Below are 24,925 nucleotides of genomic sequence, written 5' to 3'. Positions count from 1 at the left end.
TCCAGCTCTCTGAGGGTCAGACGCTTCTCCAAGCAGAGAGTTGTGGGCAGATCTATCTCCTCAGCTGGGGACTCCCTCTGGAACAGCCATCCTGCCTCTCTCAAACTTGAGCAGAACCACCTCTGGTTCTGGAAGCAACTCAAGACCTTTATTTTTGCTTCAGCTTCCTCTCCCCTGCTGATGCACCCGACTGCTCCGCGCACTTGTCACCTGGTCAACCTCTGAACTCAGGCCCAGGCTCCTGCATGTCCAGTGGCCCTTGCACTGCCCGGGGCTCCCCAGTACTTAAGGGACTGTATCTGCAACCCTCCAGTCCATTCTCTCTGCACTTATGAGTCCCCTGCTGGCTGCACTTGTGAGTTAACTGCACTTCCCCCTTCCCCTGGCACTTCTCCCTTTCCCTCGTCCCTGCACTTGCACGATCTGAATGGCACAAGGCCTAGTAATATTGTTATTTTGTCCTACCTTTGTTCCTCCCTCCTGGTCTTGTCGCGCCTACAAACACTTGCGTACAGACACATGTTATAATTGCCACATCATATCAGATCATTCATTTCGAAATACACTTTGTTTCATATTTGTCACTGGGAAGAGTGGTATATGCATAATAACAATTCTCTTTGTGCCTTCCATGCTTCCCGTCCTTCCCGTTACCTTTGTTCCTGAAGGGGGGACATCCTTGGGAGCTTTGTCAGTTGGCACCTCTACTGTGCTCACAGGCTGCTGCTTGCCTCGTTTTGCTGGTGTTTCCCTTGTTTCCTTCCTTCTGTCGTGGAAAGTGGCATCCCTAGTGGCTATTACATCGGCTAGGAGAGTATCGAGCTGCAAGCCCTCGCAGTTAACCAACCCTATTTGCATTTCCAAAAGGACTGGGTACTCCTCATGATTAACCTGTGGACCCGCAATTCGTTCCCAAAGTCCCCATAGACTTTCACAAGTATTCCACGATAGCCTTGCCAGCTTTCTTTAGCAAGCCGTCATCACCGGCAGAGGTGATGTAACACTCCTTCGACGTCAAGCGAGCATTAAAATACTACATTGACAGGACAGTCCTTCATGAAGTCAAGACAACTCCTCATAGCATATGGCCTGATGAATAAAGGCAATCGCCTTTCCAAGCAAAGCATAGCAAGGTGGATCTCGTTGGCCATTATGTTCTGCCACAGGTCTGTGGGGGAAGCCCATCCAGGCTCCTCAGCATGCACATTTAACGAGAGCTACAGTAGCATCGGTGGCATGGTGGTCGAGGGTCATGATCAGACATCTGCCAAGCGGCTACCTGGTCAGTGCTGCATACACTTATAAAGCACTACTCCATGGAGAAGTGACATGCCAAAGATATGCATAGAGGGAGAGCAGCCCTGCAGCGCCTATTCCAATAAGGTACGATCCAATGGATTTGCTGTTAAGTTGTTCTAGTGGGGTTTTTACCTGTATGCAACGCCAGTGTCTGTGTACTGCTACACGATCTATTCACAGCATGTGAATTTATGAAAGATCCAATGCTGGAGAAGGAGAACGGTTCTTACCTCTAACTCCAGCATTGGTATATTTCATAGATTCACATGAGCCCTGCTTCCACCCCATCGGGTAAACCCACATACACCCTATGGACATCTATCGCCACAGAGTTAGAATCTGAGGGGAAGGGGAGGGTCTCGTGTAGGGCTTCTCGAGGTCCCATTGGTGGGGACCAAAAGCACATATAATAAGGGCGTTAGGCTACACAATTTAGATTCTTCTTGCCTAGGGCAAGGGAAATCAAAAAGTAACTGAGAATTCCCAGCCTACCGACAGGGAATATTCACAGCATGTGAATCTATGAAAGATCCAATGCTGAAGAATGTCACTTTTATTTAAAGGTGTATGCTTGCCTCCCATGAGATAAAAGCATTTGTTATGTGCTTCTTTGTCCCAGTCTGGATACTTTATATCTTCTGGTTCTTTTGAGCATCCCATGTAGGCTACAAAATGTCCTGCGTGAGGGAGTTCCTTATAGTTACAGGTGTTCTTGTCCCAAAGGGACAGTCTCCTGGTGAGACCCCACTTGACTCTACCCCTAGGGAGGTTATTGCAGAGTGGACTCAGCTCCCTCGCCTCACAGGAAAGGGCTACCCATTGGGGAGAAGGGACTAATTCCCTCGATTCATCACAACACTAATGCACCAAACACCACATAACATCTTCTAACTAAAAACAAACCAGCACACAGTGACTGGTTTTTCAGAACTGAAGCTACCAACAGCATATCAAAGCTCTCTTGCACTTTTCCCTCTCAATCCCATTAACTAAGCACTTTCAACCCTCCTTCCTTTTCAGATCCACCAGAGCACCTGGGGACCATGAAAATGGTAGCGGTGCATGGTATAAATCACAATAACATAACAATTTGCATTTAGGAATGACAAATATACATCAACAATTTACAATTTATGTCGAAGATTTGTGTTTTCTGCATGATTTATCAGTTATACGTCATCCCAAGAGTGGCCATGAACCGTTAGTTCTGTCTGTAAAATACCTGGTTGAGAAATACAATGCCCCCCACCCTCCGAAAACCTAATAGATTAACCCATATTTTGCAGAAACCGATGAATTGGGCACTGTCTTACTAGCTCAGGTGCAAATGCTCCCATTCTGGAAGATTTTGTTATTATATTGAAAACAGCAAGATTCTTTTTAACATCTAAACCACAATTGTACCTCCCATATAAAAAAGAAATCTTTATTAAAAAGCATACAGAACCCAAGTAGAAAAAAGGATGAACTGGCTAAGCTGAGATTGATTCAAAAAAGGACATTAAAAAAAGCAGAAAATGAATGGAAGTATAAGACATAGCAAAACCTAGAAGCTGCCACTAGAAACAAAAACAAAAGCAAGCTCTGGAAGATTGTACCTAGGGATTCTGGGTCAGCCTCAAATGTTAATAATGTTAAGTCCCCGGCTGAGATCTGGGTTGAGATTGTAGCCGGTTCTATAATCTCCTGTCTCGAGTCAAAATTCCTGCTTCGATCGAAACATTGAATCATGAATTGCTCTCCAACTGTCAATTACTCGCACAATTTAATGAAGTACATTACTTGCCCTTCCCACCTGAGGCACTGAGCCAGCTAGCCCACAAAACAAACAGATCCCAGCCACAGCCCCAACCTTCACCAGCCACTTCCGACCATCACATTCTGATGCCCAGGAATCAAACGCCCTACAGCCTAAGAGTAAACTCCTTTAGGGACACCCCCCACTTCTCCCTATCGGAAACATTAGAACTAAGACATAGCAAATTACGATACAGAACATGCACACGCAGCCCACCCCTGGCATGCACTTCGTACCCCATCACAGGTACTCTCAGAAGGTTACGACTTGCCTCCCACACTAGTCACCCCCCCTCCATCACCTCTCACCATGCCAGCAACCATCACCCGTCCCTGCCCTACAACATTCATTCCTGCTTCTCAGGATGTCTGTCTGAAATGAGCACTCATAAATCTGTGCTCCCTCGGGGTACACGCCATTGAAATCCATGACCTAATCCTAGACCTCAACCTCGACAACCTAGCCATCACTGAATCCTGGCTGCACAGTGCCTATGGCCCTCTACTTTCACTTGCTATTCCACCGTATTCAGAACAGACCGCACCAATGCAGTGGGAGGAGGCATAGTCCTCATCGCCAAATCCTCTCTAGCCATCCGCTGCTCCCCCGCAACAGCCATTACGGGCCACAAAACATTTCTACTAAAACTGCCCATCAATCCAGACTACTGTGAGGAATCTGAGGGAGTCCTCAATTCTTTCCCCAACATATCCTTCTCCCAGGGGGCCAGGGAAAGGCTGTCACTATCAGATCCTCAACCTGGGGGGTGGAAATGCGAGGAGGATCACCTGGGTGGAGGAGACTTGTGGAGTGGGGATGAGGCACCCTTGGGTAAGACGCAGTATCTCCCATTTCATTTTTCTAGTGAATCAAATAGCTCCCAGGCCTGTAGGTTATTACCAGTCCCTTCCCTCATCTTTTACATAAATCATCTCCAAGTAAACACCAGTCAGGTACTGGGACGAGGAAGAGACACACCAGAGCCATACATCCTCTCTTTTTAGATTCTTACCGACACGAACACCACTTAGGTACCGAGACAAGGAAACCACCATTAACACAGAAGCAGACTGGAAGAAGAAACATGAGCGGTCTAGTTGTTGGGCTCATTATCATGGAGCCGTGAACTTTAAAACAGGCTCAGCTGATAGGTTTAAGGAGAGACACAGAAAGCGCGAAGGAGAGATCCAGGGCAGAAGTTGTGGTGGCAAGAAAGCACCTTCCTGAGACACTGGGTATAGCAGAGCGTCACAGAGCAAAGGTACTGGGAGAGTTGGAGAGACTCCCGAACGCTCACAGGTGCAGGAGCACTGACTGCAGTTTACCGGAGCGTCAAAGTAAGCAGCGAGGAAGCCGTGGAGGACACTGTATGCCAGAGGGAACCATAGCGAGCAGACCCGAGCAGAAACAGCTCTTCAGAAAGCCATCAAAGGTGGAAAACAGACCGAAAGAAAGCCAGTCAGTTCGCCTGGGTGAAAAGGGGGGCCCCGGAGATGGTGGATGGGCGGTTTAATGCCAAAGACATTTAATTTTGAATATCTGAATTGTCTTTAAGGAAACCAATATGAAAAGGTAATTAACATGATGAGAAGCCGTAAAAGCAAGCATTACCAAGAGCCAAGAATAGTTGTGCAAGAGGACAATACAGTAACAAAGCCTATATGCATAAGAAACCTGGGAAATGGCTGCCAGATGATTTGATCAAGAAACCTGAAACAGACAATATGTTTCCCTAGCAGGAGAGTGTACTGGGACGCTTATGATTGATTGTGCAAAAGGACCATAGCAGTAACTGAGTTTCCTAGCAGGAAAGAATAATGGAAAGCCTGTAACTGAAAGCTACTAAACAAGTGAATGATGACAAAACAAGTGATAATAAAGCTTCAAGGGCACTTGAAAGGATACTAGATCAAGCCTCACTGTGAAGCTGAAATGGTGACAAGATACCCATGAAAAAGATCCAAGTAGGGTGTGTCGGTTGCATGACCTGTAACGGGTGGACTGTGTAGTCCGACAACTGCATCTAGACCGAATGCACCCACCTAAGGAAAAGCCACGTTGTGATTGAATAAAGGAAACCTATGTAAACTGAAATTGATGAACTGAACTGTATAAATTGGTGGAAGATAAACCTGAAGAGCTGGGAAATATCCCAAGACATTGTGTTATTTTGGAACATTGAATATCCCAAAGAATTGTATTATTTTGAAACATTGGAAGACTTGAAAGCTTGGGGAAGGTAACCCCTCTTTTGTCAAGTGAACTATTTGAACCATGTGGAAGGGAAACCCCTTTTCCACTTAAGAGCTGGAAGAAGCTCTGAACTTTTATTTTGAACACTTCTCATTTGATGCTGACATCCCTACACATTGTATACAGTTAGATGTGAGGGCAAGTATAGGTTGTAGACACAGACACATTTGCTTTGGACTTCCTGACACAAACCATCATTAGTTTTATTTAAGTAGGGTAATCCCAATTCAGCATAGGGCAAAAAGATTGTATCTCAACATTCTATTCAGTTGTCTGCAGCTACTTCACGATGCCCTCACACTAGCTACAACAACCTCTTACTCTACCGTCAACCCAATGCACGTAATGTGCCAGAATCAGACATTCCTTTGGTGGTCACCATCCTACTCAAACCCCTCACCAAATATATAATCTTGTGTGACATGAACCTGGGTTACAATGACCCATCAGACCACAAAGCCATGGCATTAGCTCAAGAATTCAGAGACACATCAAAGGTTGTATCCTCGACTGGTTACTCTCCACCAATGCCAGTGTCAATATCCTGGCCATCAACCCTGTTCCCTGGTTCTACCACCACCTAATAGATAATATTCTCCTGCACAGCAAACATCCAACGGAAAAATCTCCCACGCGGAATCAGGTCATGGTTAGAAATATCAAGAAACTCACTGATGAAATGCTCAGGCCCATGCTGCGGTCTTTACTTACCAGCACCCCGTTCAGCTCCAGCAAGCCAGAAGACATAGCTAACCTTTACCACCACTGCCTCCAAATGACCATCAACCTTCAAGCCTCACAAAGCCACTAAACATTTAGTTTACTGATGAGCGCGTTACCCTCCGCAGATTCAAGAGAGCACTAGAACATCTTTCCAAGAAACACCCATCTCTGGGTAACTCCTTAAACCTACTCAACGCTTTCTTAGCTTACAAAAAAGCAGTCATCACAAACAAAGCAGCCACCTATGACAAAGGATTATCCAATGTGAGCACCAAGAGCAAGGAACTATTTACCATACTAAGAGAATTGGAGTCACCTGAGCGACCTAATACCCACACCAGGGCCGACAAACTGTGCTGTACTACTATTCAAGACAGTGCCAACAAAATTGAATTGCAGTCAGGTCGCATATGTACAACAATCTATAGCGAACCAGGCAACCGCAGCCTCTCTGCCACGCTTCTCGCCCAAGTATACCAAAACATGGTCTCTTATCATCCAGACACTCAAATCCTCCAACTGCAAGGGAGATGCTTGCCCCACACACATCGTCAAACTTTGTCCCGCTATCATGTCCCGCATTATCACGGTTTTCATCAATGTCTCTTTCAAAACCTGCACTGTGCCCATTAGCATCAAATCAGCATGGGTCATACCTCTGCTAAAAAAAAGAACCTCTAGATCCCGCTCTGCCTACCAAATACTGTCCCATCACTACTGTGCCCTTCCTGCTTAAGAACTTAGACAGCATTGTCTACTTACAAGTACAACAATTACTTGAGCAGCACTTACTACTCAGAGCCAGACAGTCCAGCTTCCGCCCCAGGTACAGCACCAAAACTGCCCTACTCGACATTAAAATACAGCCATGCAGGATTTGTGATAATCACAACCTAGCTCTACTCCTGCTCCTTGACCTCTCGGCTGCTTTCAACTTGGTAGATCACAACACACTCATCCAGCACCTCAGCTCCCACTATTTTTCCACAGAAGCCAGCACCTGGGTGATATCGTTCCTCTGCGACTGCCCCTATAGGGTTGACATCGACAATCCAGTAGCCAACCCTATTCCAGTTCCCATTGATGTTCCCCAAGGCTCCTGCCTCTCCCCCACTTTGTACAAAACCTATACCAAACCGCTCTTTGATATACTGCGTGGGATATATTGACCCACTCAACAGCATTTCCCCACATCACCAAGCTGCATTTGCGCAAGAAACAACAATATGGCTGCGCTGGCTCCTGTGAGTGCCATGGCCTCAAAACTGCGTTTTTGCTACAACAACAAAAAGATGGCTGCACCTTCTTGCCAAGCATACATTGGGCAGGATGGGACCAGGGGACACATTGAAGTAGAGTGCCAGTGTGTTCTGACACATACAAAAGGAAGAAAGGGAAAAAGCAGGGTTGCTTGGCTGCAAAACCCAAAATTCCCCTTAAAAATGAAACTTTTTTTCACCCTTTAAAAAATGCTGCTTTGACGCTAATTCCATCTTTTCTCTCTTAAATCACTGTGATTAATAAGGCCCTGCCATGCCCAGTATATCGCATTGTGCTTCACCAAAACCAGGCATACTTTCTGAATGACAGGCCCTGTCAAACCAACTCTGAGAGAAATCAACAAGGAACTTCACTTTTACTCGCACTGGAACACGTGTTTATTTCTTTCCAAAAGTACCCAAAGCTCAGCAGTTCAAAGATACTAACTCTCTGAGCCAGGTCAGTTTCAATATATCTGTGCTTCAGACAAAACTCCTGCTTTCAAGAAATGACTATGGCTGCAAAGACAGTGTGGGAATCTCATGGAGCTGCCAAACCAAATTTAAAAGAAATAAATGCTAGCTTTTCACCACACATGTAAAAATTGGCCTTTGCAAACTAAAGAAAAAAAATGGCCCGTTTAAAAAGTAAATTGTTGAATGAAAGCTTGCATTACCTAGTAATGTGCAGGGGTTGCGTTGTTGGTGATAATACATACATGGGCTATTTTATTCCACAGGTTTCATTCAGGACCCAAAATAAGAAAATAAAGGCTTTAAACCACCTGGACTGGAGTTGCAAGCTCCCAAAAACAAGTTATTCCAGTTGGCAGCCCTGAAACTTCCCTCTAAGGAAGGGAGCCACACCATAAACTCTCAGAAGATACTAACACCTACATGATAATTACTAGGTTGGATGGAATCTAGTCTAGGCTAACCCACTGACATTGGAACTCCCAGGGCAAGGAAGTTTGAAGTGTGAAGGGGCAATAAACCTTCAATTAAGCTGAGAAACCTCCACCTTGCTTTGAAGGAAATGACAGTTGGTAGCAGTCGAAGGAAGAAAAAAAATGATCCAGTGACAAAGGACTGCCATTTGTTTCCAAAGACTATTTCATAAAAAACTTTAATCTCTGCAGCAAGACTTTGTAAAGACTTTGAATTTTTGCAGTGTAAAAGTAATTTTTTGGGCTTTCTTTTAAGACCTGGTAGAATTCACTGACACCTTATGGACAGAAATGGCAAAATATGGAGGATTACAAGAAAAGCATCCATGTTGCAAATTCATATTTTTATACAGACATCCCTTATGATAATCCACACCCATGTATAAGGTTATGGAATTTTGAGTAATATAAATCCCATTGAAAAGTGTGAAAAACTGGTAGAAGGGCGAAACAAGGTCTTACGGACTGGACGATTGTACTGCAATGTGCTGCACAAAATATGTAACCTGTGTATATAATTTGCTAAGAGATTGCAATTGTATAAATGTATGTTTGTGGCAAAATCGGATTTTAGTTAAAGACCCTGTGGGAGGTTTTTGGACATTGTAAAACTCACACCATAAATCTGACATCATTTTCCTGAAATCCAACCAGCTGACAGCGATGCAGAGACGATCACCCTTGTCCAATCAAATTGTTAGAGGCGTGTTTAGTTAAGCCTGCCCCCGTCATATACTTTGATGATGTCACTATGCATTACAAATAAGAGTCCCTGACAAGACTCTAGACACACACTCTTCCTGATGTTCCTGCGCTGCATTCCTGTTCCTTTCATCCAGATTCCAGATCCCAACTACAAGACCAAAGCATTCCTGACCCTACTCCACGGCCCACTGCAAAAACCTGAGCATTGCTGATCCTGCTCTGCTCCAGCAAGGCCTCAATTCTGAAAACCCACTAATCTCCCATTAAAAAGGGGAAAACTGTGGTAGTCTTTTGGGAAGCATCCTGAACCAGCCTGGCTTGCTGCCCCCTAACAGCATGCCCGCTGCCATCCTGCCATCGCGCTGAAATTTAGTAACCAGTGAACAGAATTGCCATTCCAGTCCAGTGCCATCCGGTGACCAGAACTGCCCAGCTGTTTATCAGGCACGCTGCTGTGTAGTAACCAGAATCTATTGATGGTCCAAAAATCTCAAACTAAAAGTAGACTTTGTATCAATCACCACCCCATAGAAACCTATAGTATACCTTGTCTTGCCTTTGTCCTGATCTCACTCTCTAAGTCATCCTACCCTTCCCCTGCTAACTTGTTAAAACTGTCAGAATCATTCTTGCAACCCTAGCCTTGATTTCTAGTGCTAGCGCCATCTCTTTAGTAATTTTGTCTTGTGTTATCCTAAGCCATTAGTCCGCTTTCGAGTGATCGGACTGGTTTCCACCAGGGTTGGGCGCTGGGGTGACTGGGTTGAAATCGCGAATCAACCCTGGCTCTTACTGTGTCCATCTTTGGTGGCCTACCCTGAATACTCTAGTGCAAAGTAAAACTATTCTTGTCACAACTGATTTTCTTTCCTATTTCAGAGCTTCATTTTGCTCAAAGCCCACCTTTTTATATCTTGCATAACTCGCCCAATTTACCAGCTAGACACCTAGTTTCACTTCTAGAATACCCCTGGGATATACCTCTACACCCCACTCCAAATCAATGTATTTCACCCGTTTTTATTAAAAACCGCTTGGCTAATTTCAGGCGGGAATTGCAAAATTGCAAAGTTTCCAATGTGTCATTTTGCTGCAATCTGTTTTAAACTTTCCACTCATTTTCTAACTGTATGCTTTTGGTAATCCATTATTTGTGATTATTAGTGTCGTTGCATTGTTGCTTTAGTGAGGAATTATATTTGCTTCAAGGTTTTTAACACACATTCATTATTTATTTGTACATTTCCAAGTGTCATTTCATAACATTTCAAGGGGTTTAAAATCCGTTTTTCTTTCTTATTTGGGGAGGGAAGGTCAGATTTGGATTCCGTTTCCTGTTTCATATTACTAATTACCTGCAGCTTCTGTTTATCCACTCAGAATTGATTATTTGTGGGTTGAAGGAACATTGCAGGGGGAAATTCTAACTTGGGTGCTAACTTTCCAAACTCAAAAAGTGCTCCTATTCTGCTGTGCTGTGTATAGGTTTCACTAGAAGGTTAAACCCAGTGCATTTCTCACATTCTCATTGTAATCATCACCCCATTGATGATTGCTGCCCCATATTAAAAGTGTAGGATTTCTTTAGAATTTTAAAATAAATAAATATTGCATTTTACCAACCAGCCTGGTTTATGGTCCATTGTGACCCAGGGTATTTGAAAAGGGGTTGTGATATGAGTGGTGTACCATCTCAATATTGAATCTATATATACAAAGAGATAAGCATTTCAGTCGTGCGCTACATACTAGGCCGAGACCAAGGTGTGCGTCGCCTGATTGAAATCCTTACCAACTGGATGCCCTGGGCATCACCTAATCAAGTTTCACAGATGATACACAGGTGCTCATCCCCATCACAGTTAATTACATTGACGATACCACCACCATAAATAATATATATAGTGCCATGCAAAACTGTGTGGCCACGCACAACCTTTGTCTCAATGATAAGAAAACTGAGTTGCTCCTTGTAGGCTCGTCCAAGCAACTTAAAACCCTGGAAAGCTCCCACTCGTCTTTTCACATTGATGGCGTCACCATCCCTGTTCTCAAACAAGTAAAAACCCTTGGGGTGTACCTTGACATGAATACACCATGACGAAGCACGTCAACACCCTTGCCTCCTCAACAACCTTGACATTTAAGCTATTCTCACTGAGCAGAAAGTTCCTCACCACCAACAATTGCCTCAATGTCTCGAGAGCCTTAGTACTTAGTAAACTTGATTATTTTAACGCGCTGCTCAAAGGCACCTCAGCCTCCAACTTGGCTAAGCTTCAACTCCTCCAAAATAAAGCCCTACAAGTATCTTTGGGGCTCCGCTGTGCGGACCACATCTCTGCAACACCAGCATGACTCACACTTGTTGCCAATCAAGGCACGCATAGACTTTAAGACCCTCTTTATCGCCCACTGCTGCATCTACATGGATGCCCCCTCTACCTGAATGACACCATCACAAGGAAACAAAATGCGGCCCGCTACGACCGTCTAATATTGCATGCGGATCTTAGCATGATTAGAAGCTTAAAAGGGTGGTCTTTCGCAAGCGTTTGGGCTTACCTGCATAATCACGGTTCCGGCATCACGCGTTGTATTCTACTAGGAGTTCACTCCTAATGATGTGGGGTGTATGTATACTATTGCCATGGTAACATCATTTGTCCTACTTTACTTTCCATTGTCGGCCTGCCATCGGCCATAGATTGGGATGGGTTTCTCTCTCGAGATCTGGATCACGTCGTTTTGCAAAAATGATTTGCAAGATGCTTAGCAATGAAAAATGCACATTATAACAGCATTAGTGATGTGGTTTGAACATAAATTAATAGCATTGCATGATGTTACCATCTTTGCCCTTACTTTCAATGCTATGTGGATGATACCCAGCTCATTTTCAGGCTACCCTTGGCATCCTCCTCTCCTTCCCTCATCGCTGACTGTCTCTCTGCCATCAATGAGTGGTGGGCCGCCAATGACCTCTGCCCTAATGCCAGTAAGACTGAGATTCTATTCATCGGCACACCCGGTCCCTCCTTCCCCGCAGCTCTCTGGCCGGCACTCTTGGCCCTCTTCATGCTCCCACCTGCAAGGCAAAAAACCTTGGAGTAATCTTCAACTTGACAATCTCCTTCTCTCCTCACATCTCCGACGTCTCTAAGAAGTCTCACTACCAGCTGCACCTCCTCAGAGGTATCCTTCCTTTCCTCTCCTTCCCCCAGATGCTTACTGTCTCCAGAGCCCTGGTTCTCTCTAGGCTGGACTATTGTAACAGCCTCTATCTAAATCTGCCTGCCTCTACTCTCCGCCCTTTGCAACTTTACCAGAACAGGACTGCGAAACTTGTCCTTGGCCTCAAGCCCAGGGATCGTATCTCTCCAGGACTTAAATCTCTTCACTGGCTCCCAGTGGCTGCAAGGATTAAGTTCAAAACCCTCTGCATTGTCCACAAGGCCTTCTCGGCCTGGGGCCGAAATACCTTAAATTCTCTCTTCCTAAATATCTTCCTTCTCGAGCTCTTCGCTCATCCGCATCCAACTCCCCCAGGGTCAGTCGCTTCTCCAAGCAACGAGTTGGGGCAGATCTTTCGCTTCGGCAGGGGCCTCCCTCTGGAACAGCCTTCCTGTATCCCTGAAACTTGCGGAGAACCATCTCTGGTTCCAGAAGCACCTCAAAACTTTCCTCTTTGCCTCTGCTTTCTCTCCCCCTGCTAAACTCTTGGCAGATACGGCACCGATTTCCCTTCCAGATTCTCGGGCCCAGGCCCCGCCAGTTGCCCACCTGCACTGCCTCCCTTGCTACGCCGGCACCTGGGGACTGTTTTCTGTATCCCTACAGTCCCCCTACCAGCACTTATGTCTGCACTTACCATGCACTTGCCACTAACAGACTTTTTTCTTTCTTTTTTTATTTATCTTATCGTATCCTATCCCTTGTAATGCACTTCTCCCCTCTCCCTTCCCCTTGCACTTTTCCCTCTCCCCCTCCCCGTGCATTTGCGCGATATGAATGATACCTGGCCTAGTAGGATCGTTTTTCTGTCTTCCCGCCCGCCTCGTCACGCCTTGAAGCACCTGTGTATTGGCGCGTTATAAATGCCATATCATATCACTAAATCACGGGGAATACTCTGTTTAAATCTACTGAGGGATTTACCCTTTCTCCCTCCTTGTGACACCTGACGTCTGGTGTTCATCCAGGTATTCTGCAAGTTTATTTGTTCTTGGCTAACTTGTCACATTATACATTGTGGTAAGGACTGGTTCGCGATACTGATGATTACTGGTTAATTTTTTTAGCCTGAAACCCACAAACTTTGTGTGCCCCCATAGCCGTACTTTGCAAGCTATCTGGTAAGAACTGTGAGAAGTAACAACCAAAGGTATAGAGGGTATATCACGGTCTCTGCAAGTGTTTCTTTGGTCTTGCTCTGTTGCCGTGTTGGTGTATTGTATATGCTGTACCCCGTGAAATCGGGTTTAAATATGTCACGACTAGATGAGGAGATGTCTGCTGAAGGCGACGAATGTATGGATGGTGCTTGTGAATCTATGGCATCCATAGCCACACTGAGTGGGAAGGCAGCTCTTAAACCTATGTGGCATTGTCACCGGACATGTACGCCTAAAGTCATCACTAGAGCAACATCGACATCTACCAAACTGACAACTTTTTTCCAAAAAAGAATATGCTAAGTAAAATTGATGAGGAGAAGGCTGCCCATGAGATTGTTTCTGAACTGTATTTGTCGCTGGGGTGTTTAGGATCCAAGTATATTAATCATGTGATTTCTATAACTGATAAGGCTAATAATGCTCAAGCTGAAACAGTGGACTTGTTGAATGTGGCTCTGATAGAATTGGCACCTGCTACCAGGCCGGAAATAAGTGAGCAAGCACGTGAGGAAGAGCTGAAATGTCCCGGTGACAGTGTGTCTAACCTGATCGAGTCAGATATAATAATAGATTGGGCTGTCGATACCCATGATAAAAACTCAGAGGCTGAAGGTAAATAAAATAAGTTGTTAGCCGATGCAGGACTGACAACAATCATGATACATCAGGCTATTAATGATGTGTCAACTAGTCTAACTGACCTGAGTGTAAATATCGACTTGCCTTCTGAGATGGTGGAGGTGGAATATTTAGGTGATGCTACATCAACTCCTTGTCTATTGTCCATCAATCCTAAGACCTTTTTCGATAAGAGTACCATTCTTGGCAGTGTTGGCATTAAACCAGCAAAAGAAGTAACGTGTAATAAGTTTCCTTCTTCCTCAAATAGTATGGTAAATTTGAGTGAGATGGGTTATAATGGAGTAGCTTTACCAAATGATGTATTGTCTGCATCAGTCCTGACAGAGAGCAGCACAACAAGCATGACGTCAAATGAGATGTTTTTGGCGTTCGAATGTCTGTTAACCACTTTAGTTTCAACATGTGAAAAACTAGAAAACCACCTGGACATTCAATCTGTTCTCTTAAACAAATGTATTAATCAGAGCCGTAAAACACTACGAGATCAGGGCTGTAATACAGTTATCTGGTAGCGTGATGAGTACACATTTTATTTTTAGAACCTCGAATGTCAACAAAGTAAAAAAATGTGGCTGAACCCTTGAGTACTGAAAATATAGCAGCTTCAAAAATATCTGCACCTCTGAAAGGCGGCACTACCAAAAGGAAAAGGAAAATTATTTCTCATGCTTTTATGTATGCAAAATGTGCTAAAATACACAAAAATGCATGTAGTGTAGCTACTGAAAACATATCTGGAAACACTATCCAATCCCTTGTCTAGGATTGTAGCAGTGTTAGTACACTGCTTAAAGGTCTGCCGCTGGGGTTAGATGATTCGGTGTCTCGAGGAGGGTGGGACTCGACACTGGTACACACTGGGCCTTAACTGCTGGTAGGAGCGACCTCTACGACAGCGATGTCTTCAGTTTCAGCACCAGCACAGTCCCAAATAAGTATCACTGTTCCAACCACAATTTCCAATTTTGTAATTGCTCATTCCGGCCAAACGAAACGTACAGGTCTTTGGGTCCCTTCGACCTCTACCGTGCTGAATGCCTGATATTCCACTCGGCTGGTAGCAACCACAAGAGCCTTACAAATAAAACCTATATCAGCAGTTGATCATCTCCCTCCTTTAAACAGGGCTGCAATTTTAAGCATTTTCCACTCATTTGCTGCCTTAAGAGTAATATGCACTGAGGATATCAAAATAGTTGATCAGATGGGCCATGTCCCTATGAGCATCTCTAACACTTGGTTTAATTCTGAGGCAACTCTCGATTATATTCTGAAATATGAGACAGGACTTTATTGCCTTGGTTATATTCGTAGCATTGTGAACATTACCTCAGAAAAAGCAAGACCGTGTAAAGCAGCCAATGCAAATGATAACAGCAAACTTGGCACATATGGGACAAAAGATAGAGAAACACTGACAGGGAATAATGATCAGTGAGTTGTCTCAGCCTCTGGCGCTAGCCTATCCCATCGAAAAAATGAATAATATGACGCAGCACGATGCTAATCTTTCCATTGGAAAGGCACCAGTAGGCTCTGATGGCCCCATAAATATTGGTGACAAAAGTAAGGATGACGGCTACTAGCAATGGCTGCCTTTCGTTTTTAAAACCCATTTCTCTGTGTCGAGTCGATGACATTGATGTGTTATGCTCATGGAATACACGTGGTTTCTCACATTTGTTTAGAAACAATGGCTTGTGGTCAGTAATGGATTTATTTTCTGTAATAGTGTTACAGGAAACATGGCTTGTTGCCAATTTGTTTCTGGATGTGCGTGCAACCATTCAACCATTGGAGGACCGAAGGGTGGACTGTTGATCTCGGTCAGCCAGCCCTGGTCCCTTATTGCGATCCCTGGTTTGTCCATGATGGTTTGGGCTGCTAAAACGGTTAGGGCTGGTCTAACAATTATAATCATTATGTGTATGACCCTCATAATGGCACTATTACTAAAAGTAATATTGCAGCAGTAAAACACATTTTTGCAATATGCAAGAAAAGTTCCCAATATGGATCATGGGGGACTTTAATGCTGAAATTGTATTACACGATATTGATCTCCAAGTGACATCCAGATCTGCCCCCAACTGGCAGGGTGGCTCCCATCGACATAACAGTGCATGGACATCCGTCTCGGATGCATATGGTTTTATCTGTCTGAGCAGACTCTGCCCTTGAGAGGACTTTCACTCGGGTGAGTGGAAAGAGTGCCTTGACTATTGATTATGTTTTAATGAATCGACTCGGGCTAGTGTTAGTGCAGGATATGGCAATATCTCCATGAGAGGAAAGTGATCACTTACCCTTATATGTCCTATTCAATTTTTTTACCACCTCCAAAATTGAAAGGACTAACGACATTAATGTAACATATTTGTGAATAGTGGAGGGAACTATATTCAATGGCACCACCAAAATGTAGCAAAGTGTAAACTAGCCTCTGATCAACTCATACCGGTCTTTATATAACAATTCATGAGTGCCACGTCCTCGTTTAGCAATATGAGTGGAGCTTTTTCATCATTGATGAGCTCGATACAAAATCTGATTGGTAGACAAAGGCACTATAAAACCCTGTATGAGCGCACAAACAAAATATTTCATAAGCGTAATTACTATGACCCCAAGATTAATGCTGCAAAAAAACAACTGTGTGCAGACATTGCAGCTTTATTATCTACCGTCTCATGGTCTCATAGTGCAGCTGAAATAAATATAAAAATCAAAGACGCCAAAACAAACTATTATCGCTGGCTCAAAGATCATAAGGTCAGATGTGAAAATTAACAATGGTTACGTATTGCTTATTTGGCCACAACTAATAACAGCACAGCAATATGTTGAAATAAAAGCTGTGTATAAAAGTGACATTCCTATAAATTGCGTTCCAGAGGAGATGTGGGTTTCACATATAAAGGCTACTTTGGGATCTTGTGATGACGCAGATGTTGTAATACCGATACCAGATATGATCTGAAATTGTAAAGCTACTATAATTGAGCAGCTAAATAGATCTTTTGCATCAGGACAGACGGTACAAGCAATGGTCTGTTGAAAATGTCCGTTGCTATGTGGGCTTGTGCTTTACATTTAGTTTTCACTGATCATATCCTACCGATATATAGGAAGGGCCTACGCAATGATCTGAGAAACTACCACATGCTCGCAATGCTGGATATTCCAGCAAAAATCTTTGCACAGGTCCTTCTGATTGAACTCAATCTATGGATAAATAGAAATGCCATCCTAAATACATAAAAAAACTGGCTTTACAGCTAAATCTGCGCCATCACATAACATTCTTACATTGGTCTCCTCTGTGGAATATGCAAGGATTTGTAGACAAAGCGTAGTATACAGTGTCTATATAGACTTTAGTGACGCCGTTGACACTGTTTTACTAAATAATCTATGGCAGAAACTAGTGACTTGGAATATCCCCACTGGGCTGTTTAGGATGATCATGCTGCTCCATTCTGAAACTAGTGTTAAGGTGCGTCTAAACGGTGTAGGCCAACTGTCTGCTTCCACCCCCACTGGCAGAGGTGTGAAGCAAGGCTGCATCATTGAAGCAACCTTATTTAACTTATAATTGGCTGATCTACAACTGTCATTTAACACTAGTGACATATGTCCAATTTTAAGTAGGTTCTCATTGTTTTAGCTGGCTAGCTTACCCCAATGACATGCTGCTTTTAGATTATATGCCCAAGGGACTCCAATCCCTGATTAATGGGCTAGGAGACTTCACAAAGAAAAATGGTTTACAGGTAAATATTGCGAAAAGTATGGTTATGGTGTTTGCTGGTAAACTGAAACCAAAGGTGAAACCAGCTGGTTCCTAGATGGAAGAAAATGTGTGTGTCAAAAAACATAGGCTTGTATGTAGATGACACACTCAATTGGAAACTCTGGTTGGTGTCATTAGCTCTTTCATTGGGATGAATGGTGGATATTCTGCTAAAACAATTGTGCTTTTATATCCTATGAAAATTGTACCTGTGTTAACCTATGGTATTGAGATCAGGGGCCATGCGTTCATACCTGACCTCATTACATTTGAAGCTAGATTGTTACGCAAACTGTTCCATATGCCACAATCTTTATCTGTAGAATATATCTACTTGGAATTTAATCTGACCAGGATTGCATCCGTCTTCATATCAAGAACGTTCATGTGCTCTGTAAATTTGCTAGCTTTGAGTAATGGCACAGCAATGGTGGATTGTGTCAAGGCATTTCTGTGCCTTGAGAATTATAAGCGGATTGGAACTCTAGGCAAAATGTTAACTTTGTTCAATCAGTGGAATAGGGGATGTGACTTACCTATTTTATCAACTAAAATTCACCAAATTAAATGTTGGCTAAAGCAAAAGAATCAATTTTAGTCATGATAACCACATGGTCCGACTAAGCTACTAGCTACTAAGATTGATAGTGGCCGGTTTATTAGGTCTTCATAGTAGCAATCCAAAATACATTACTGCCTTTCCGGACTACAGGACTATAAGACAGTACCTACTACTTAAATGTAATCACTGCGTAGTGTGCTGAGATATTTGAGCTACTTTGAATTAATGATTTTATTTCATTTTGGGCTATTACCTCTTGGTTTTAATTCTGTGAAACAGGAAATGTTTTTATGTATTGTATAAATGTGATGTATATACAAAGCCTTATGGCTGTATGTATATTAATAAATTCATTTCAATATGAAGCTATGTGACGGTTGATGGGAGATGGGAAACAAATGGTATTGCAACCTGGGGTGACGTGTTTGCGATGGAATGACTTGTAGCATTTGGCGAAGTAAGAAATACCCAGGATATTGGGGGTCATTATGGGGTTGGTGGTAGCCATGCCAGGTAAATACAGGCACGTCTGCCACTAGAGTCATTAATTTAACAGCACCCAGCCATGGGTATCTAGAGAAGGAGCTTAGTACCCCCACCTCAACCACTTTACCCAGAATGTCTATATGTTGGAAACCAGAGTATGTGACATATGCAGAACAATTGAAACAACAGATGCCAAAGGAAATCCTGGAGGCAAGGTTCCAGCTGAGAAAGCCATAACTGCATTCAAGACAGTATGATGGCTGTTTAAACAAAATCCCAGAAGAAGCAGGATGCCTGACTGACTAAGCAGATTGGTGACGTCATAGGAGAGTCGAGCTGATGTAAACAGAACAGATGCAGGTACAAGGGAATGCGGATATTCTATAGGGCATCAAGAAAGTATCAAAGATAAGCAACATCTTGGGCTAAAGGGTGAAGAGGCTTATGCTACAGAAACGATGAAGATATTAAGCCAGTTCACATGTGTACAAACGCAAAGTAACGCAATCAGACAATGTTTTCATGTGGCTGGCTTTATAGTAAATGGATTGCGGCAAGCACCAATGTATGAATACATCGGAATGAGTAAAGAATGAATGGTCCCATTATGAACTATAAGCAGAGCTGAGCTAAAGAAGAAAGGCCACTTTTTTCAGCATGGCGCAGTTAGAAAGTAAATGGATTACAAGCGAATTTCAGAAAAGCGAGGTTGAATGAGCTAAGAGGCAAAGGTCGTATTCGGCTGAGAAGAACAGAAATGAGTTACAATCTTGTGAAGGAATGGACCTAGTGTTCAGAAGCTTGGAGAGAACAACAAAGACACAGGCTCATTGGCAAATAGTCTTTTTAATACACTGAAAGATCAATTTCATGGTCTTTAGTCAAGTGGGGAGAAGGAGTTCGACGAGCAGGATGGTCACACCTACGCACGAGAGCAGAGAGAGCGCCTCTACTCCCCTGTATCTTCCAGAGCAGAAGAACACTCCCAAGGACAAGTTCAAAGGCCTCAATTGACAACCGACCACTGAAGTGATGATGATGTTCTAATTGGTGGGAAGCAGAAAACTAACTCACCAGCATCTTGACGCTTGGCATGCGTGCGGCTAGCATGGGCTGAAGGATGCTGACGGAGGTTAGAAGCCAACCAATGATGGAGGATCGCATGATTAGGAGTCCTATAATTTTGTAGCCAATAGGACGCTGTGTATTTAGTCACGTTCATAGTGACCTGTTTTGAGGGAAGGGCTTAGTTGCACCACCTGATGTTAAGAAACCTATCGCCTGTCTCACGTCCATTAGACAAGTATGGATACTTAGATGTTCCCTTAAACCCAATCACTCTCTTTAGTAGGTTTTTGTAGTTTGCCACATAGGATGACATCACCTATGATGAGATTTTAGTATAAAGGTGTGATTTTTATGAAATGCGTTGAGAGACCTTGCTATGATAAGTCCGATGACGTCCGTTGTACTCCGTTTTAGATAATTGATATTAAAACATATCTTTTTGCCAACTTCCTGAGTCATTATGTTTATTGATGTTTGAGTAACCTCTGCATCCCCATTCCTCTCAAATGTATTGCTGACCCGTCTTAAAGGGCTGGAAGTTCTCCAGTTCACTGATTTATCGGGCATTACGGCCCCGGCATACCCGGTACATCCCCATTGCCGGGTGCCGGTAATTATTACTCCCCATTCCCATTTGAGTCCCATTGGATTCAATGGGAATGGGGAGGACAGATGGACCGGCACCATTCATGAATGGTGCCGGTGCATCGGTCAAGTTTTGCGAGCGGGTGCCGTTCCGCCCGGAAGGTCAGACCGGGTGGGCTGAAAGGCACCCGCTCGCAGAACTCGTAGTTTGCCAGTCCGGAAACAACAGTACCAGCAAGCTTACCGGTACCGTTGTTTCCAGACCGGCAAACTTTTAATGAGGCCCATTGTATTTGTATTGTATTAAATGTATAGAGCGCCTTTTAGCCAAAGGTGCTGAACAGCAAAAATAATTCAAAAACAGTACAATCAAATGATACAAATGGATCCAGGTCACATTAGCAAAGAAAAAGAGAAGGAACACATTTTATTTCTAGGAAGCAAGTGACAAAAGAAGATAGAGTTTAAAATTTGTTTGAAAAATGCAAAGAGATGAAGAGGAAGGGCATTCCAATGTTTAGGATCCAACAGAAAAAAGAACAGAAACAAGATGAAGCACAGGGAGGCTTAGGAACAGTGAGAAGAAATAGATTCTGAGATTGTAAAGAACATGAAGGGACATAGGAAGTAGAGAGGAAAGATAGGGCGGGGACAAACAACGGGTGCATTTTAAAGAAAGTGATACAAGAGATGAGATTCGAAGGCGGGTAGTGAAATTGAGAGCACAGAAGATGTAATAGAAGATCTAGGGGTCAAGAAAAAAGAAGACAAACAGAAGAATTACAGATAGAACGAAGTGGAAAATATGACAAGCAGGAAGACCAAGCAATAATGATGAGCAATAATCAATGCGGGAAAAAACAAGAGAAAAAAGGAGAAGTTTGTTAGCATGAAAAGAAAGATCAGGTTGAGCGTTGCAAATGTTAATCAAGGCATAGCAACGAGCGAGCAATTGAAGAGATAAGAAAGAGAAGGGTCAAAGATTGCACGCTGAAGGTGAGAATGGGAGAGAGGATGGAGGAAAAGAGAAGAAGGAGGTAAACAAGGAGAATTTGCAGAAGAGGGGAAAAATAGAACCTCCATTTTTGAAGGATTAAGATGGAGAAAGTGGCACATCCAGTTCTGAACAGCTAATAGGCAGTTTGAAATAGTAGAGTGCAACACAGAATCGAAAGAAGAGAAAGAGAGAAAGATCTTGGTGTCATCAGCATAAAGTCGAAAAGAAAGATAGAAAGAGGAGATAAGGGCAGAAAGAGGAGCAGTATAGCGAGAAAAAAGAAGAGGACCACGTACCAAGACTTGGGGGTCACAGTAAAGAAGAGGGAGTGAAGAAGAGTGTCCAGTACAGGTGACAGAGTAGGTTTGTTGTGAAAGATATGAATGAAACCATTCAAGAACAGACCCAGAAATACCTGGAGTGGAAAGAGGAAATAAGAAGAGGGTGATCCATAGTGCCACACACAGCAGGACACAGTTATTTTAAAAACGTATATGGCTTTAATTTAAAGAGCAAATTTGTTGCATCTTTGCACAAGCCTTCTACCATGGGCACATGACATTTGGAAGCTTTATATCAGTCCCAACTATGTATGGGGAAAAAATAGCATTGAGGGAATACACCTTACAGCATAGAATTAATCACTGGCATATCATTTAGTGTAGCGAGGAATAATATATATTACAGCTATCTGTGTTAATCTATACACAAATGGAGCAAAAGTGTGAGTGGTGTGTTCTGGCATTGACACTAGTCGTCACTACAAGTAAATGAAACATTGTTTCTAAACTTTGTTAACTGACAAGTTTGAACACATCTAACCTGAGGAGTAGTCGGAGTGGACATCATCACTTATGTCTTTCTTCACAGGGTTGTTATCGCGGGAGCTGCCGTCCTCAAATCCACTTGAGGTTCTGTCAGAAGAGTAATGGCTCCCCATCCTGCTTCGCTCACTTTGGTGCCTGGAACGAACTATTGGAGTGAAGGAATCCCTCTGAAAGGTACAGTAATATACCATGTAATTTCAGTTTCTTCCAGTAGTCTACATTGGTTTGAACAGAGACCGATGCATGTTATACATGTAGCTATCTGCTATTTTCAAACACCATGAACTAGAGGGCATGTCCATTATCACCATGATTAACACCAGCATATTCGCAGAATGGTAAAAACATGCAAACAAGCAGAGAACAACTGTTTTACAAAGTCTAGACCTTAGAAAAAAGACTCAATTTATAATGATATGCTTGAAGTCAGGATGGAGAAATGCACTTGGCAAATAATGCAGTATTTTTTACACATATTTTGAATTCTGCTTTCTTATCCAGTTAGTTTACAAATGTTACGTTATTGATATTTGTCAAGCGCACGTACACCCAAGGGTATCATGGCGCTACACTACAAAAAGTATAGCCATGTTTCTCAAACTGAAGCAGATTCAAACGGATGATGATAAAAAATAGTTGTCTCAATTGTATTAAGGCTGCACATCTGTGCTAGTTATCTCTCCGAGGCTGGGGAAATGACCTCAGGAGGCTAGGGTTGCCCATCTTCATAAAGAAGACCATTGCGTGATTGGGAGGATTGAAATCCTCCTTAGTGAAGTCATAGAATCTTCCAATCGTATTTAGTACAATGTACTGAAAGCCAATAAAATGTGCTTATAAAAGGGGTAGAGTAACAGTTTCAGAATTGCGTGCTGCTCCCGTTTTCACCTTGCAGTGCTGCTCTTAAAGATTTACCAAACGACCATGCCCCCGAGATTCGAGTCCAACGTCTGACTGTAATTCTGCAAATTCATCAGGTTGATTTTTCATGTAAATTCTCTATAAATGTGCTACTTTTGCCCAATTCTGCCGAGCCCAAAATATGGGCTTCTTGTGCTAAATATGTGCAGTTTGTGGATATATTTGATGCAAAATTACCATTTTAGGTACCAGATATGAAAAATATGAGTGTTTTGCACGGCTGAAATTGTTGCAAGAAATCATTCCACATTCCCCTTTAACGACGAAAGTAAAATATAAGGTGAAAGCTGCCAATTTCTCTTCACCAGTAGAAATTCCTCACATCCTTTGTGAGCTTATCTATCGAATTACCCTGAGGCCGGCCAGTTCAACACGCTGAGGGGAAAGGGCATTGAGGAATGGGAGGCACATGAAAGCATGCAGAGAAATGGGGGATGGAGGAATATACTGTAATGATGGCTATGTGTAGCACCTGCATGACCCTTTGGCACTCTCAAAACATTGAAAGTGAAGGGGACCATGAATAAAGGAAGAACGAATAGTCTGTTTACAAGATGTTTTATTATGTTATCAAACATTGTTATGGCCTCTTAGTACTGTGGAATGTATGCAAATTTGGTAGAGCCTAGTCTTGACATTACCTAGTAACACACTGGATTGCACTGCAGTAAAAGAACAATTGGTTTGGCAGAAAGAAACTGGTACTGTCACATTATCTTTAAAAATGATGTCCGTGTTGGGTGGGTGCTGTCCAAGAGCAACTGATTTCAGTATAGCCTTCAGCTGATATTGGCAAAAAACCTCTCTCAGGAAAACCTTGAAAATGGGCTACACAATTAAATTGAACTTAGATTTTGTGTTATTTCTATATCAGAATGTGTTTGTCATTAGTTTGCCTATTTAAAAGCATAATTTAGGCACTCCTAATTCAATGGGAGTGTATCTCCTTTGTTCAAACAATCAAAATGGGATTTAGCGATGCAGTGTTAAAGGACATTTGCTGACGAGTCAAACCTGTTCGTAAAAAAGCTCAAAGTCTGATGCTTTTCGTTAGTACAGAACTACTGACAGATGAAATGACCAAGACATAATACTCAGAATTTGGAAGATTGCCATACCTCATATTTCTTTTTCCAGGCGTCTTGTGCCCACTGCTGGAAATTCTGCCACGTTAAATACGATTCGTTTATGGTGTCCTCCTCCCAGAGAGAGCTTTGGGGGTCTACGAATCATGGTAGGAACAGATCAGAATATGTTACATGATTTGCTGACTGAAGCAATCAGGTCTACAAGAAACATATTAATCTGGGCGATGTTTCACGTCTCAATCATTCGCTCAAGAAACAGTTCATTTATTCAGTCTAGCTGTGAATGGAGCACTAGCATTGTAACCCAACCGCACACATTCTCGGAATTTAACATATGTTGAAATTTTTGGAGTGTGTTCTAGGACCAAGCAGTAGTGAACACTAGTTGTGCAAGAATACAAATTTGCAGAACACGAGTGATACCTTCTCGGGAGTACATCGTAGATCCTCTTGTAGCCTTAGATTGGTCTTCACCAAAATCCTTACGCCATTCTGTCTGGTAGAGCAAAAAATACATGAAATACATGTATGTACTGTAAGGAAGGCATGGTATGAAAGTAAGACAGACACAAGTG

The 24,925-nt window shown here is 43.0% G+C and overlaps 1 protein-coding gene across 1 annotated transcript in view; it reads right to left on the bottom strand.

The window, feature by feature from the left end:
- PKD1L1 (polycystin 1 like 1, transient receptor potential channel interacting) overlaps positions 1 to 24,925 on the bottom strand; it is a 2,330,280-nt gene that overhangs the window by 755,876 nt on the left and 1,549,479 nt on the right. The window contains exons 36-38 of the mRNA XM_069613333.1: positions 24,774 to 24,846; positions 24,381 to 24,484; positions 22,337 to 22,508 (exon numbers count right to left, since the gene is read on the bottom strand). Coding sequence (XP_069469434.1) covers positions 22,337 to 22,508; positions 24,381 to 24,484; positions 24,774 to 24,846 — 349 coding nt within the window. The remainder of the gene's footprint in view (positions 1 to 22,336; positions 22,509 to 24,380; positions 24,485 to 24,773; positions 24,847 to 24,925) is intronic.

Source organism: Ambystoma mexicanum, chromosome 5p (assembly GCF_040938575.1).
Source record: "Ambystoma mexicanum isolate Mex_15411 chromosome 5p, UKY_AmexF1_1, whole genome shotgun sequence".
Taxonomy (NCBI): domain Eukaryota; kingdom Metazoa; phylum Chordata; class Amphibia; order Caudata; family Ambystomatidae; genus Ambystoma; species Ambystoma mexicanum.
Note: the sequence above shows the minus strand (reverse complement) of the source record. Positions and strands in the feature narration are given on the sequence as shown.